Here is a 16,693-nt window from a genome sequence, read left to right on the forward strand (position 1 = left end):
GTACCTTCAGATGAGGCAAAGCCAGCATCTGATCCTTCCTGCTCTGGGAGTGTGTGCTACCCCAGTGGGCTCTCGGGGGAGGAGTTTTGCTGACAGCTGCACACCCACACCCATCCAAATGGCCCACTTTAGAAGGTGAGTCACCCAACTGCTGGGAGTGGGTCCACACAGCTCCGGGAAAGCAGTTTAGCAACAGGTACTAGGACCTAAAAAAAGGCATGTCCTGTGCCCTTATAATTCCAAAGCTAGAAATCCCAACTGAGGAACAAGCAGAGAGGGGCTCAAGACAGGTATATGTCCCAGTTTTTATATGAAAAGCAATTTCTCACTACTATTTCTCAATGCAGCAATAGGAGAAAGCCTTGAGAATTTAATATACCCATATGATAGAAAATAAGCAGCTATTGAAAAAATACTGTTTATAAAGAATATGTAATGATGCAAGGAAATATTACTTGAAAAAGCAGGACACAGAACTGCACAGACACTTTGACCTCAGTCACACAATAAGGACCGTAACAACAGGCATATATGCATGCGGTTCACAGGAAAAAGTCTGGGTTGGTAAATAACCAAATGTTAATATCGTGTTTTTTCAGACTCAGCGATTTCTTTCCTTTATGCTTTTTTAAAAAGTAGTATGTGTTATTTTTACAACCAGAGAAGAAGGGTACAAAGTTTTTAAGGCAGCCGGCGCTGCCGCTCAATGAAATTCCTCAACTCTGGTCTTCTGTCTGGAAAGCGCCGGCCCTGCGCCTGCTCCCCAGAGCGTCCCCGGGGCTGGCTGGCTGGCTGCGAGGGAGAGTGCTGGAATCCTCGCTGTGGGAGGCCACCGGCTTGGCGTCGCGCACTGCCCGAGGTGGAAGGTCAGGGGAGGGACCAAGTCTTTCTCCCGTCCTGGAGCGAGATCTGGACTGCGCTGGGCGCCCGGAACCCTGGTCCAGTCCTCAGCCTTCGCGGCCGCCGCCCAGTCCGCTGTTCCACCGCCAGGTGCAAAATGCCGTGTCATTGGGAGAGTCTGCGGCCGGAGCATTGAATTACAGCTTAGCCAAGCTCGCGCAGGGCGGCGCAGGTGGAAGATGAGCAGAAGCCCCTGTTTTCCGAGCACCCGCTGACAAGCGGACTAAGCGTAGCCCGGGGCGCGGACCGAGTGGAGGCCACTGGAGCAGCCTGGGACTGGCCTATTTTTTCTCCTTCAAGAGCCATTGCTCTGAGCTGGGAGTCAGTGATCCGAGCCAGCCTCCCTTTACCAGCCCTCTGCTGTGAGGGGACCCACGAGCTGTGCCTCGGCAATCCCCAACCTTCCCCAGCTTCTCAGCGCCCTGGGAACACGGGATCCTGACTCTCATCAGTCATGCTGAGGGTCTTCATCCTCTACGCGGAGAACGTCCACACCCCTGACACCGACATCAGCGATGCTTACTGCTCCGCCGTGTTTGCAGGTAGGAGGGGCGCGCGATCATTCCCGGGAAGATGGGGTGGGAGTTGGAGAGGGGAAGCCGCGGCTCTCCACCTCGAACATCGGAATGTGAGAGAGAAGACTCCTCGGCCAGACTGACTTTGAGTGTTCCAAAAAAACACTCACTCGGAGAGAGGCGACTCGGAGAAATGGAGGCAAGAGGGAGAGGTGGTCAGCGGCCCGGAAAGTGAGCCCCGACTGGGGCTAGGAGGGGCCTGGGGGGCAGGACCAGCATCTATCCTCGCACTCCCTGGAGACCTTTTTGCATTGTGTGCTGGAAAATGTTGTGTTGCAGGGCTCCCCCCCTCGCCCCGGAAGACTGGTCCCGGGGCTATTTATAATCCAACTCTCTTGCCTTGGCCGGGGCCTGGCGGCTGCCCTCGCCCTTTACTCTCTATCACAGGCTGGGCCTGCAGGCAGGCGCACACTGGGGACAGAGGCACCGCCCATCGGTCCTCTGGATGAGGGAAATTCACCATTTTGGGGGTGGCATCCCCGTCATCAGGTGGAGGAGCCTGCTCCCCCATCAGACTAAGACCTTCCACAGGAAGGTCTTTCATGGTGATGAATGGGCTTCTCCAGGAGGTGAGGGCTGGACTCAGGCTGATTCTCTGGGACTTCCTGTGGGCGGAACCAGAGCTGGGGTCTATATACTGGGCCTGTGTGTTTGGAGCCTTACTGAGGACAAGGACCAGAGGATTTGTGTGGGCCCACTGCCCCACCCACCCTGTGGGTTTGCTCTCAGCCTCTGTACCTGTCACTCCCTTTCTCCTTTAAGATGTAGCTACATCCCAGGCCTCCAGAAATCCCTGGCCATCCAATGGACATTTCCTTTTAGTTTCACGAGCTTTTGGTTCCCTGTTCCCAGACACCTCTGTGCCCATAGGCTCCCAGACACATGCACTCATGAAATGCATGTGACACTTGCAAATTCCAAGGAGTAGACACTCACAGAATGCCGGCATGTGTCCACAGCAATGTGCATGCATGCACACACACAGACACACACACGCACACACACTCCTGGGGGTGAGATTTCAGGTTTCTCGAGGAGGAGCTGCTGAATGGGCCCTTGGCCTGGAAAGCAATGTGCTCTTTCCAGGGTGAGGGGTCAGGGTAGGTGACACTCAGGCTGTGCCCTTTTCCTGACATCTTGCTTTGAACTCTTCTGACCAGTTTCCTACAGTTGCCTTCTGAAATGAGCTTTATCAAGGTGTTTCCAGGGGGAGAATTATTGGGGACCAGCCTCGATATGGCCCAGGGTATCCTCGGGATGAACGGCGTCAGCGTCAGAGAGAGAGAGAGAAAGAGAGAGAGAGAGACAGGGGCTGATGATTCCTTGGTTTACGCTGGAAACCAATAAAACCCCAGCACGGGGTCTGCTCTGTTTACATAGGCTGCAGGCGCCCTCTCGAATCACTGGAGGTACCCCACCAGGGCACCCCCTCGAGTGGGTCTTAGAAGCCCAGGCAGATAAGTAAACTCAGAGGGCCCAACGCTCCAAGGATCTCAACCAGAAAAAAGGAGAATAGAGAAAAGGATGGAAAAAGAGAAAGAACGACACGGGGAGACCAAGCTTCAGTGAGTAAGGCCCAAAACTTTATTTTCCAGTGCTGCTTTTATACCCTAAGTTGTGCACATAAAAAATAGAGAAAGAGAGGTATAGAGTCACGCCAAAATCACGCGGGGTCAGCAGTCTTGACCCTTATCAGGATCAGGGCTCATTTTTGTATGTCTCGTGATATACAAAAGTTTTGGGTGGTTTACATCATCTTCTGGCCAGGTGGCCTGCTAACAGTTTATGGCCCTCTCTCCTAACAAAGGTTAGTTAGCTAGAAAAAGTCTTATATTCTTTTAAGATGATTTTCCTAAAGTCAGGTGCTATACACATGACAAGGTTACATTCCTATAAGGCACAGGTATAGTGAGCTACAAGAAAGGAATTTATTAACTTAAGATCTGATGTGGTTAAATCAAAGGCTACTACTTATATTCTCTATATGTGATTAATATATTTCCAAGGATACAATAGATAGAGGAAACTTTGCAGCAAGCATTGATTCAACAATGAAATCTTTTTTAGTACTATTCTAATGATTTTAACTTCTTCAACAGATTTCTGTATTTTAGAATATTAGGCTTTCTGTCCTTGCATGGCTGGGAGGCTATAAACAGTCACACTCATAGTTGTAAGAGCCCAGACAAACTTGTCATGCAAGTTAGAAAGCTATCAGAGGGGCTTGGATTGGAACACTCCTATTAAGCCGAGGAGAACTTTTTAACTACAGCTCTGAATTAATGTTTTCAGAGAAAGGTGGTTGGGGGGAAGCCCCCGTAAGTATTAGAGGACTTGGTAAGAGGCATAAGATAGTAAGGCAGTCAGACTCCAGTTTTCTTTGGGGTAGATGCTCAGGTAAGTCCAGGGGGTTCCTCGAGTCCTGATTAGCCTTTGCCCGTCAGGCCTCTTCCCCAATTGACCTTTGCCACGGGTAGGATTTCCCTCGCTGGCTCCCTGCAGAGAATGAGGGCATGAATGGGGTGGTGGGTTGAGGGCGGGGGGTGCCTCCACACTTCTTCTACAACCTCAGCTCTGTGCAGGCCAGGACAGTGGTTCATCTGTAAGGCCCGGATGTGCAGCCTAGCTGAGGGCCCTGGGCTTGGAGCTGCAGACCTCCTGGGAGCAGCGTCCACTCTGTAAATAACCCCCTGGCTGAGGGGAGGGATGATACGCTGCTGCCAGAGGGAAACAGGCACCCTGGGCTTTGAGCATCCGTCCCCCTCAGCTCATCCACCCCACCCAGCCCCTCATCCCTGTCCCAGGGTTGAGCCCACCCTGTGGACAGCACCCTCTGGAGCTGTCCAGTACAAATGAAATGCAAGAAGGGCCACTTTGGCGCTCCTGCCACTGCTCTCAGGGGCCTTGTCTCCTCTGATGACCACTCAGCCTGAACCAGATTTTCATCCGCCTTCTCTGACCACACTCCCACCTCCCAACACCTCCCCCTCAACACACACACACACTTTCCCCAGACTTCATAATGCCCCCCACCCAGACCAAGCTCAGAACTCTAGTAAGAGAAAGGAAACAATGAAGGATGGTTAATGAATGGGGAAGCACTTTCTAACCCTGGAAGTGCTTTACCCACCGGAAGTCCCTCTGGCATGGCTCCTCTCCTGTCACTGTTTCCTACTTCTGCCCCAGGGCTGTCTGTGGAGCAATCACTCATCCTTTATCCTCCCCCAAAATGAGTCCCACCCACCATCTGTCTGCTGTCAGTCTGCAGTCCTCCCATTTGTCTGCAGCCTGGCTCCTCTGAGGGGGCTCCCCCTTCCCTGGCGGTAAAAGAAGTATGTTGTCTGTGCTGACTGGGAGTGCCCCCAGCCTTCAGAGGGGGCTGTCTGGATGCCCCAATTCCCAGCCGTCACAGTCACTGCCAGGCAGTCATGGGGAGCACAGGCCCTCCCTCCCCCAGCCCTGGCCACAGTCCACCTCCTGTGTGTTGGCCAAGCTCTTAACTTATGTCCAAATTCGGCCTCCCCGCAGCATCAGGCCAGCTCCCACTCCACCTCCCGGCCAGGGACAGGTTGTTAAATGATTACACAGAAGGCTCTGGTCTCAGGGACACACTACTCAGGGCAGAATGCCCTTCTGGGAAGCCTCCCCTCACCAACTGGCCGGGAACTGGCCTTCCCAGACCTGTTAGGTTTGGAAACTGTGGACCCTTCTCCTTTGGCTACCTGTTTGGAATATCTCGTAATTTAACAGGTGCCTCCATCCATGCCTAAGTTCACTTCCTGTTCACAGTAGCTTTGTGAGGCCAATGGGCAGGGATATTATCCCCTTTGACAGATAAGCAGAGCAGACAGGCCCAGAGAAGTGCTGGGGCCAAGGTTACACAGCGGCCAAAGCACCCACCACACCACCCCCATCATCATGCCCTCTGTTGTTCTCAGCGTCTGCGCTCATGAATAAGAAAGTGATTTGAAAAGCATACCATGCACTGCCCACCCACGAGGTACCCTGGACCCGAGCCAGAGCTAGGGAGGGCTGTGCGTGGGGTACCCAGGCTGGGCTGAGTCAAAGTGGGGGGAGCGCCAGGCTGCAAGGAGTGCAGTGTATGACAAATGACCCAGAGATGGGGGTTCCGATTCTGAACATGTGTATTCATCACAGTGAGAGAGAATGGTCATTCATTAAGCACAAACAATGTACTATTTTCAGACGCTGTCTCTTTAAAACCCACAACAATCCTATGAGATGTACTTAACTGATACTGTGCTTCCTAGGTGTAAGCTCTGTTCTAAATAGAGCTCACTTACTATGAGCTCTGTCATGTTCAAGTTGTTCAATTTGTACCAGGCCCTTGTATGTAAATCCTTAATCCTTCTCGCAGCCATATATGGTAGTAACCATTATCACCCACACTCTATACCACACAGAAGTTAAGTCATACACTAGTCATTAGTGGAGCCAGGATTCAGGCCCACATACTCTGGCTCTGGAACCCTGCTGTCTTTAACTGCCCTACCATTTCCCTCTGGCCTTAGCTCTGATTTACAAAAGACTAGCAGTAAATGGCAACCCACTCCAATGTTCTTGCCTGGAGAATCCCAGGGACGGGGGAGCCTGGTGGGCTGCTGTCTAAGGGGTCGCAGAGTCGGACACGACTGAAGCGACTTAGCAGGAGCAGCAGCAGCAGCCGTAAAAGGTGGAGAGACAGGAATGAACCCGGCTCTGGCTCACAGCCTGGAGCCCAGTCTCCATCTGCACGTGGCCCCTCACACCTCGTCCCTGCTCTCTCTCTCCTTCTTTCTCCCTTGGACTCTGACATCCGCGTTCTCATTCCTTGGCCTGAAGGATGCTTTCTTATCTCAGAGGAGCCTCTGTCCTTCTGCATCTTGCAGGACCAGTCACCGCTTGGTCCAGGGTGCTTCCTCTGGGCAGAACTCTTGTGCTAGGCCGTTTCAAGCCTTCTGTTAGGCCTGTGGTCGCTCTTAAGGGTCTGATAAGCTGAGGCTAGGGTCATGCATCCTGTGGCACTGAGGTGGGCAGCCTGCAGTGGGTGTGGCAGGCACTTGGGGGCCTCTGAAAAGGGAGCACTGTAAGCATAGGCCCCCCCGCTTAGCCAATCCAGCGCGGGGGGAGGGGGCTCAGGAGTGAAGCCTCAGTCACATTCCAGTGGGATAAGAGCGCTGAACAAGAGTGAAAGGAGGATGGGAGCTGAGAGTATTGGCTTTAGACCCAGACTACCTGGGACCTTGGGTATGGAATTCCAGCTCTGCCACTTTCCAGCGGTGTGTGTGTCTTTGGGCAAGTTACGTAACCACTCTGTGCTCGGTTTCCCCACCTATGAAATGTTGATAATAACAGTACCTGTTTTGGAGGGATGGTTCTGAAGAGTTTATGTGTTAATCCATATAAAACACTTTGAATAATGCCTAGCATGTAAATACACATTAACTATTTCACTATTATATGATTATATATATATTTATTCTAATTATTATTATGGTTAACATGTATCATACATGTACTAAGAAATCATTGCACACATCCAAAAAGCCTTTCACTATCTTTTTGGCCTGGTCAGTACTATCACCAGCTCTGTTGGTTCATTTATTGTCCAATCAGACTGGGCATACTGTGCTGAGTAGTGAGTGGCCATCCCTTCAGCCCCAGGGGACTCTGGCCCTGTCTCCTCTGGGAGCCCTCCCCAGGGCAGTCCTTTCTGAAGCCGAGGCATTTGTCCACTTGCCTAATGGCTGGCTGTGGCCATCAGGCTGGCTGGCCTTCCCCGTCGGACTGGATCTTTCTTGGAACGAGCCTCCCTCCTGTGACTCCCTGGGCCTACAAACCTTCTCAGTTTCTCTCTCCAGGCCCAAATCTCTCTCTTTCTTTTCTTCCTGCATGTTGGTCTTTTCCCAGATTGGTTCATTAGGCTGAAATGTTAGCAGTTGTGCATCTCCTGTGAGCCAGGCAGGCTCTGGGCTGGAAGCCCTGGTGTTTGCTTTAATCATCCCAAGAGCTCTGTGAAGTAACATTCTCTTGATTTTACAGAAGTAGAAGTAGACTCTGAAAGGTCAGATCTCATGCCTTGGGACACATGGCTAGAAAAGCAAGGACTGCGATGGACGCCCAGGGCCATCTAATTGTTCTTGCAATGGGATATTCTTCCCGGGCAGTCAGTCATGTGATCATGGTCGTAACCAGAATCACTGCTGCCTGACACCCCTGGCAGACATGTGTGGGTGCCCCTCTAATCCCAGCTGGTTGTATTGGGATATCCACGGGACACAATTTCTTCAAAGAATGTGGAGGTGGGGCAGAAGGATACATTGGACTGTTTGTACTCCTGTGAGTCTTTGGACTTGGACAAATGTGCCCTGAGGAATCCTGGAAGCTCACATGCAGAGTGTTCATCTCAAGGTTGGTGTTATTGGAAGCAGAGGGCAAGGTTTATTTGCTTCCTGGATACCCCATGTGAGGCCTTGGGGAAAAACAAGGCCCAGACATTAAGAGAACTGAGCTAGAGGATACCAGTGGACCAACTCCAAGAACAAGAAGGGGCGCTTCTTGAAGTAACTCCTCTTGACTGCCAGGGAGGAGGGACCCCAAATAGGTGACAGAAGAGGGTCATAAACCCACATCCCCAGGGGAGCATGGTAGGTGGTATAACTAAGGCCAGAGGGGAGGCACATGCATATTTGGCTGAATGGTGGTGTAGGGCGAACTGAGATGCACACTTCCAGCCAGAGGTGCCAGATAATCAGTGTTAGGCAGAAAATTAGGGTGCATGTACCAGGTTTTCTTGGAGAGGGCAATGGCACCCCACTCCAGTACCCTTGCCTGGAAAATCCCATGGATGGAGGAGCCTGGTAGGCTGCAGTCCATGGGGTTGCGAAGAGTCGGACACGACTGAGCGACTTCACTTTCACTTTTCACTTTCACACACTGGAGAAGGAAATGGCAACCCACTCCAGTGTTCTTGCCTGGAGAATCCCAGGGACGGGAGAGCCTGGTGGGCTGCCGTCTCTGGGGTCACACAGAGTCGGACACGACTGAAGTGACTTAGCAGCAGCAGCAGCCAGGTTTTCTGATTTTTCAACGGATGCTATAAATCCAGATCTCATAATGTTTAAAGTACAGTTTTGTCATAAAACATTGTGTTGATCAAAGACAGCAGGTCTCTGTGCTGGGTGTGTCCCAGGGGACACCAGCGGCAGCATCTGATGGCGTTGTATTTAATCCTGGAGACCTTGGTCTTGGACTCTTCAGGGAACAGGCATTCAGTCTCCTCTCACTTGAGATGATCAGGCAGCACCTATCTGTGACTACACCATTGGGATGGCAGGGGTGAGCTTTAGTCCCCGCCCCCTTACCTCTTTTAGCTCTGAAATGTCATTGTGGTTAACATGAAATTTTAAGTAAAAACTGGGCTTGCTATGCAAACTCAGCTTCAAAACAGGTCCCCTTCAAGCAGGAGAGAGGCCCCAGGCTGAACAGCTAGATTTTGTCCCCTGTGGACAGATACCCCAAAACAGCAGGAGGGAGGAGAAGCAAAGCATGACCAGATAAGAGATCAAAGACCACATATTCCTCATTCTTAAAATCAAGGACACCTTCCCAGTTACACATGTGCAGAAAAACTCCTTGGAGGTCAAAAAGGGAGGGGCCTCCACCCCATAGTAAGTGATGTCAACCTACCCATAGGCCTCTGGGCTAGAATCCATCTTGGCTAAGAGATGCACACACACATGGGAGGACCCTGAGATAAACCAAGTACAGATCAGAACAAGGCAAAGCAAGATGACTGGCCACAGGAAACCCAGAAGAAATGCCCCATAAAAGCGACTTAGATTACCGTGAGGGTGCGGCGCTCTCTCTCAGCCTGCCTGTGTGTCTGGCCACATGTACTCTTTTCCCTCCTTGTAAACCCTCGTTTCACTACTTCGTTTCTTTGTGGAAATTCCTTTCCCACAAAGCCATATGGGCTGGGGTCGTTTCAGTGACCAGTGGTCTAGTGGCCAGGACTCAGAGCTCTCATTAATTACTGTAGCCTGACTTCAGTCTCTGACTGAGAACCGAAATTCTGCTTCAAGCCACTGTAGGTCAAGAACACCTTCACCCACTTGCTCCCGACGGTGACTCCTAAGCCTCCCCGGTTGCCTTTGCAGCGGGGCTGGAGATGTCCAGGGTGCTGAGGAGCTGCCCTTACCTGGGCCCTTAGGTAGGATGCAGATTTGGCTGTTGGTTAGCGAACCTTAACTGATGGTGGGGGGCATGCATGATGGTCACTCTCTCGTAGTGGTTGCTGTGTAGGCAGCCCTGACTGGTGAAGTTCTGACCTACTGGGCTGCCCAGGCCTCCCGGATCCTTCTGTCCTGTTTCTCTGCTCTACCTTGCGGTCCCTTTGACAACATGGCTGATATGGTGGTCATTATGCTTTGCTCTCCAGTGTCCCTTCCATACCATGGTAAGGCTAAACCAGTGTTCTCAAAGAGGATAGTGCTGCCCTCAGCGGGTATTTTGGATGTGATGATTTGGGATATGTTTCCACCGCATCCTGGGCAGGACAGCATGAGCCTTCCTGTTCATTGAGGCTTCCCTGGTGGTTCACATGGTAAAGAATCTGCCTGCAATGCAGGGTAAAGAACCTGCCTGCACTTAAAGCTAAAACCGGGACATGAGTCAGTCATCTTCAGCTGGGCGAGTGCTGGGATCTGAGCAGGGGCAGCAGGCCAGTGGGAATACAGACTGAAAAAAATGTAGACCAACAGAGCACTGCTCATTCCTCCCGCTCTGATCTGCTCTTGTACCAGGAGTCTGATCAGTCCTGTGTCTGCCTCCTTCCTGAGAAGGCCAAAGAACCCATCTGAACAGCTGTCCTACAGCAGTGTCTCACTCCAGGTGGCTTGGTGGGAATTCCAGACCAGTGTTGTCTCCTGGGACATTGACACAGCGGCCAAGTTTATTGGTGCTGGGGCTGCCACAGTTGGTATGGCTGGTTCAGGGGCCAGCACTGGAACAGTGTTTGGCAGCTTGATCCTTGGCTATGCAAGGAACCCATCTCTGAAGCAGCAGCTCTTCTCCAGCACCAGTCTGGGCTCTGTCCTGTCTGAGGCTATGGGGCTTTTCTGTTTGATGGTCACCTTCCTCATCCTCTTCACCATGTGAGGCTCCATGGAGGTCACCTACCCACCCCTGCTGCTTTGACTCCAGGCCATGCTCAGTGCTGGAGTGTGCTAACTTCTACCATTAAACACAATGTTTCTCTTTAAAAAAAAAATCAACTTGCAATGCAGAAGACCCAGTAAGATCCCTGAGTCAGGAAAATACCTGGAGAAGGGAATAGCAACCCACTCCAGTGTTCTTGCCTAGAGAATCCCATGGACAGAGGAGCCTGGCAGGGTTTGCAAAGAACAACCCAGTCCATGGGCTTGGAAAGAGTGGAACACAACTGGGAGAATAACACTTTCCTATCCTATAGGTAGTCACTTGGATTCCTGGCCACATCCAGCTGTGAGGGAATTCTGGGAAATGTAGTCTATCTATGTGGGTGACCATGTGTCCAGGTCGGAGTCCTGGGAACATTTCTGTGGAAGGAGGGGAGAACGACTTTGAGGCGGACAAGTGGAGGTCTCAGCACACTGTCCACCAGAGCTACATTCCTGATGCAAATCCCCTTGGGAGGAAGCCCTCCTGAGGATTTGGCTCCAGGTTGATGTCTCCAATGGATCAGTCAATCATCCAATCAGGGAGAAGTGAAGTTGGAAGTTGGGATGGGAAAAGAAGCCTCAGGAAGTGTCCAGGGCTCATGCCACCGGCTGCTGTTTTTCTGGTGTACAGAGCAAGTGCGTGAAGACCCTGTTCCTTGGACATAAGCCAAGTGTTTGTAAACGTTCCACAGATTTCCTGTGCTGCCTCTGACCCATTAGAGCAGGTCTGGGGGGCAGGGTGTGGTGTGCTGGGGAAAACAGCAAAAGGAATCATTGTGATGGTAAAAAATATCCCTAGTTATCATATCCAAAATTCCCCATAGAGGGCAGTAGTATCCTCTTTGAGACCTGCCTGCCTAACCATATCTTAGGGTGGAAGGGACACAGCCAAGTACAATGTCCAGCACACCAACCCCAGGCCAGCCCTTGCTTGCACTGGGAACACCTGGCTGCCTGAGACAAACTCGGTCTCTCCCCTCATGGACCGACTTCACCATCTAGCTAGACCTCAAACCAGAAATTAAATAAATAGGTATTGCTTACAATTGGGATGCGAGCTAAGAAGGAAAAGTGCTGTTGTTCTGTTGTTTGCCAGAAGACCCAACCTAGATCAGGAGGTCAGCAGCGTCTCATGGAAGCAATGAGGCCTGAAGGATGAGTGGGGGTGGCCTTTTAAAAGAAGGGGGAAGGCAGGTGCAGGTGGAGGTGACAGGAGAGCTCTGAGTTTGGAGGGAACTCAAAATATTCCAGAAACTGAGAAGTCACTGGAGCTCAGAGAGTGAGGGGCTGAGTCGTCTTACGTTGTATGCAGGGGAAAGGGATTTGGGCTTTATTCCAAGAGCATGGGAGGCCTTGGAGGGATTTTACAAAGAGCGTGTGTTTGTCTGTGTGACTGATTATATTTAATATCACCAGGTTCCCGTGTGGAGGCACTTGGATGCTGTGGGCACATTCAGTTCAGTTCAGTCGCTCAGTCGTGTCCGACTTTTTGCGACCCCATGAATCACAGCACGCCAGGCCTCCCTGTCCATCACCAGCTCCCGGAGTTCACTCAAACTCATGTCCATCGAGTCGGTGATGCCATAGATGGTACCAAAGTCAGCAAGGATGATTTAGGCTGTAAGTGAAATCCTATCTCAAAACAACTTTAATAATAGACAGTCTTAAAGTGATCTTCATTCCCAATACAAGTCCTCTGGGGAGGAAGCCCCATTAGTATCAGGCCCCAGTATGATCCAGAGACCTGGTGGGCTCTGGGCACATAGAGTGGACAGCTCCAGTCATCCTGGACACAGGCAGACTCCATTTTATTTTTCTCTGGTCTGCCGTCCTTGGTGTCTGCTACTTCTTAGAGCTGGCTGACAATTGGATCTACACGCTTCCTTATTCTCACAAAGTGGGAGAGGGAGTTGGGCTTGTCCAGTCACGAAGAACAAGTTATCCCTCCAGGAGAACAACTTGGGACATATATGCCCATCACTGAACCAAAAGCCATTGACAGGTGATGGGCTTAGTTAGGTCAGGATCTGGAGCTAGGGCTGGAAGTAATACCCAAATAGTTGGGTTCTGTTGAGAGAGAGGAACTTTGGATGTTGGAGAGGAAGTAAATGGTCATTGCATTATGAGTGTGAGTGGGGTCACTCAGGGAGAGTGGAAGAATCAGGAGGAAGAGGGTAGAAGCCAACTGGATGAGGCTTGGTCTTTAAGACTGGGGAGAGGACAGCCTTAGACTTGCCATTGAGTGAGTGAGGGGGGTAGGATCTAGTGCCCAAGCTCCAGGGCTGGGATTTGGAGTACAAATGATTCATTTATTTAACAGCAGGAGAGCAAAAGGTTTGAGCACAGAAGCTGGTGGGGTTTAGGAGGCTGGGAGCCTGGGGACATTCTCTTCTTTGCATACAGGCAGCATGAAGGTGGTGATGGGGAGCTATAAATTTGGGGAGTGAAAAGTATGAAATAGCTGTCTCGGAGAGAGTGTGATTGAAGAGACTGCGGTGATGTAGGGTCGCTGCTTGTTGGCAGTCAGGATCCCCCTGAGTCTGGGGTGGGGCATAGCAGGTGAGGCTGGCAGGGTAGCTGTGTTATTCTCCAGCACCAGTTAGCGCTTAAGGGACAGGGGTGGAGGAGGTGAAGTTGGATTTCACCAGGGGGCAGTCACCTGAAAATGCTGGAGCCTCAGAACAAGACAAGGGGAAGAGAGCTGGGGTCTCGTGCAGCAGAGTGGTGATAACTGGTCAGGGAACGGAGGCCGGGGGAGGAAGTTAGTGAGCGCCTGGGAGGCGGGAGGAAGCGCGGCGCCTGTCGGGCGCTCGGTGGAGGTATGGCGGCGGGAAGCCAGCCACTGCGGTCGTCAGCTGGAAAGCAACCAGCCTGAACACGGGAACGCGTGCTAAAGGCCGTCACCGCTCGAGGCTCACGCTAAAAGCAGTTCCCCGACGGCGGGGGCAGGGGACCTAGAGATTGCTGTCGGGATGTTGCAGAGCAGCTCCAAGAGAACAACAGGGCACAGGCCTCCGCCTCCGGAGATGAGTGACCCCAGATCACTGATCTGAGAAGGCTCAGGGGCCCTTCCCGAGAGTCCGAGCGCCGGAGTCTCTCGGGTCTCCGGGGGCACCGAGGGTGGGCCGAGGCGAGCGGCGCGGGGGTCAGGCGCCGGGCCCCCGGCAGTTCGGGCCTCTGCTGTAGCGCTCTCAGCGCGTGCAGTTTCCGCGGACACACTCTGGCCCCTGCAGCCGGGTTTGCCCCACCTCGCGCCTTCGCACCCAGTTGCCTCGCGCCCTTGGCGCGCCGGCCTGCGCGAAGCGGCAGGAAGCAGCGGGCGCGAAGTCGGCCCCGGTGCGCTGCGGGCCCGGGCGCGCTGGCCGCTCGGGGAGCCGGGATGGTGCGGGCCGCCGCTTCCCAGCTGGTCAGCCGAGCGGTCCGCCCGGCGTCAACGGCGCTTCCACTCCTGGCGGGGGCGGGGACCGGCCGAGGGGACCAGCGCCGCCGCCAGCGCCCGCCTGAGCTCTGGCCCGGCCCGCCCCCCGCCGGCAGGGCGGACCCGCGTCGGGGCCGCGGGGGAGGGCCCACCCGGCGGGTGTCCGGTGTCCTCTCCGCGGCCTCTCCCAGGCGTCGGGACTTGTCCGCGGAGGCGCAGCGGAGGCGACAGCTCGCTCCTCTTTGGCGCGGCTGCTGCGGAGCCGGGCGCTTGCTCGGCGGGGGCCGGCCGAACCATGCTGAGCTGCCAGCTGGTGAGGGCCAGCAACCTCCCCAGTCTGAAGAAGGACCGGCGCAGCGACCCGGTGGCCAGCCTGACTTTCCGAGGTGAGAGCCCCGTGGCCGCCGCGCCCGCTCGCCCGCGCCACCCTCCAGCGCGCGCCGCTGGGTCGGCTACCCCAGCTACCGCACTAACCAGGCCAAAGTTCCCTCCCCTGTCCGCAAGGACAGAAATCTCAGAGAAATCACGGTCCTGTCTTCTTAAGAGGGGGCGAGGAGGATGCAGTCGAGCAAGAAAGATGCCATGGTGCACAGAAATTTTGGAAACCGAAAGCGCCGTAATATGTCTATAGTTGCACTTCTAAGACCGATCCTCAGGGGTAATAGCGTGCTAGCCCTTAGCAGGCCGTGATGAGAGTGGGTTGGAGGATGCATGCAGAGAGGGAATAGGACTGCTTAAACGTTGGGCTTGGAGGCCCTGAGAGCTGTGTCGGTTTCATTCATTCATTCGTCTCTCTCTCTTCAACACCGGCCGCCTTGAATTCGTCTCAGTTGGGAGGAAAAGGGATAGAAGAGGGCGGATACGGCCTTGATACGAGGAATTTTGAGTGTTTTAGGAAGTCTTTTAAAACGGCAAGAGCCTAAATGCCTGTCTGTGGGTAATTAGTCAAGAGAGAGTCTACGTTTGGGGAAAACACCCCAAAGGCCTCACAGCCGCCCCCTTCTCACCAGACACCCTTAACCCTCACTTAAAGGCGGACATTCCCGTGGGAGGAGGGGTCTCGGGAGGGGAAAGGGAAGAGGAAGGACCTGTCAAAATTAAGAGAAGGAACAATGGCTGTGAGTCAGGACCCCAGTTCTGCAAAGAAAGATAATTAAGGAAAGGGGAGAGGGTTTTCCTCTTTCCATATCCTGTGGTTTTGTGGAAGTACAAATATCCTGTGGTTTTGTGGAATTAAAGATTTGTGCAGCACAAAAGGTGGTCAGAGGTAGAGGGATAAATGGCTGGTGTTTTCAGGAGGCTTGGGAAAGGTGGGGACACCATGGGGGCTCTTTAGCTCTGACCCACGATATCCATCTGCTCACCCCAAAATATTGATAACCATAGATGAAAGACAGTTTGCCAAAGTGACAGCTAACTGTAGCTTTTATTCTTTGTTATGGGACAGTTTCCATTTTATTCCTTTTTTGGAAAGTGTGAGTTGAAACAGTTTAGAAAACCTTTCTGCTGCTGTTGCTGTGTCACTTCAGTCGTGTCCGACTCTGTGTGACCCCATAGACGGAAGCCCACCAGGTTCCCCGTCCCTGGGATTCTCCAGGCAAGAACACTGGAGTGGGTTGCCATTTCCTTCTCCTGGGTGCCTACTATGAAATGTAGTGTCAAGACGAGGTCCCTAGCTGTCCCTTAGGCTCAGATTCTGACTAAGCCATTCTTGTGTGAAATTATGGGGCCAACTGGCTGGGAAAGACTTAGCAAGGACCCGGAGCCCAGGGCCCTTTACCAGCCTTGAGTCTCCTAGATGCTTTGGATCTCCTCTGCATCTTTTCACCACTCTCTTTCCCTGGTTCTCCAACAGTTGTGTGGTAGCTACTAATCTCCCTGTTCTGCAGGCAAGGAAACGGAAACCTGGGGAAGTTAACTAAATGCAGTGTCCCAGTCATGGCAGGGAGCACTTGAGTGGGCAGTGCCCTTGAGCCCAAATCTATTGAGGTCCCTCTTTGCAGCTGAACCAGCCCAACTGAGCACGTGCACCTGTTGTCCTCTCCCCAGCTCTGCAGTCCCCACCCTTTATAATGCCTTACTATTTATTTCCACTGATAAGCTCCTAGCAAAACTGAAATACAGTGGGATGTACCATCTCCAACTGTTCAAAGTCTATTCATCTTTCAAAGCCCAGCTACAATGCCACTTTCTCCAGGAAGGCACCCAGGAGTCCCTTGACTGTCATTAGCCTCTCCTCTCTGGATGCACAGCACCTTGTTAGGTCTGCTGGTGCACACACCCCAGCTGACCTGTGCTCAGTACTTTGCTCCATAGTTAGGATCACATGGCTCCTTGAGGGTAGCGACTTGACCAGGAATCCCAGTGCTAGCAAACAGGTGGTCTTCTCTAGTGTGTGCCCCTTCTGGCCCAGTTTCTCACCATCTTCCAGATGTGCCTGGGGGTCTCAACAGTCTGGGGGGAGTGGTCCTTATGTTTTACTGTGCCTCAGAGTCTTCTGGAGAGTGTGCTTGACAGACAGATTCCTGGGTCCCCTCCATAGAAGTTCTGATGCAGCAGATGGAAGTGACCTAAGAATTAGCACTTCCACACTTGAGGCA

At 52.7% G+C, this 16,693-nt stretch overlaps 1 protein-coding gene and 1 pseudogene across 17 annotated transcripts in view; both read left to right on the forward strand.

Moving 5' to 3' along the window:
* The first annotated feature begins 887 nt into the window (after nucleotides 1–887).
* Nucleotides 888–16,693, forward strand: part of DYSF (dysferlin) — a 229,666-nt gene continuing 213,860 nt past the window's right edge. For 4 of the 17 annotated variants that reach the window (XM_055400242.2, XM_055400246.2, XM_055400244.2 and 1 more), the window contains exon 1: nucleotides 889–1,442. In XM_055400242.2, the coding sequence (XP_055256217.2) occupies nucleotides 1,355–1,442 (88 nt within the window). In that variant the 5' untranslated portion in view covers nucleotides 889–1,354. Of the gene's footprint in view, nucleotides 1,443–14,244; nucleotides 14,480–16,693 lie in introns of those variants that run through there. The other 13 variants (XM_055400235.2, XM_055400239.2, XM_055400243.2 and 10 more) reach the window with 5 other exon arrangements.
* On the forward strand, nucleotides 10,224–10,765 carry LOC148776238 (ATP synthase F(0) complex subunit C1, mitochondrial pseudogene; annotated as a pseudogene).

This window comes from Moschus berezovskii, chromosome 11 (assembly GCF_049115385.1).
Source record: "Moschus berezovskii isolate FMDL1 chromosome 11, NW_MosBer_1.0, whole genome shotgun sequence".
NCBI classification, from domain to species: domain Eukaryota; kingdom Metazoa; phylum Chordata; class Mammalia; order Artiodactyla; family Moschidae; genus Moschus; species Moschus berezovskii.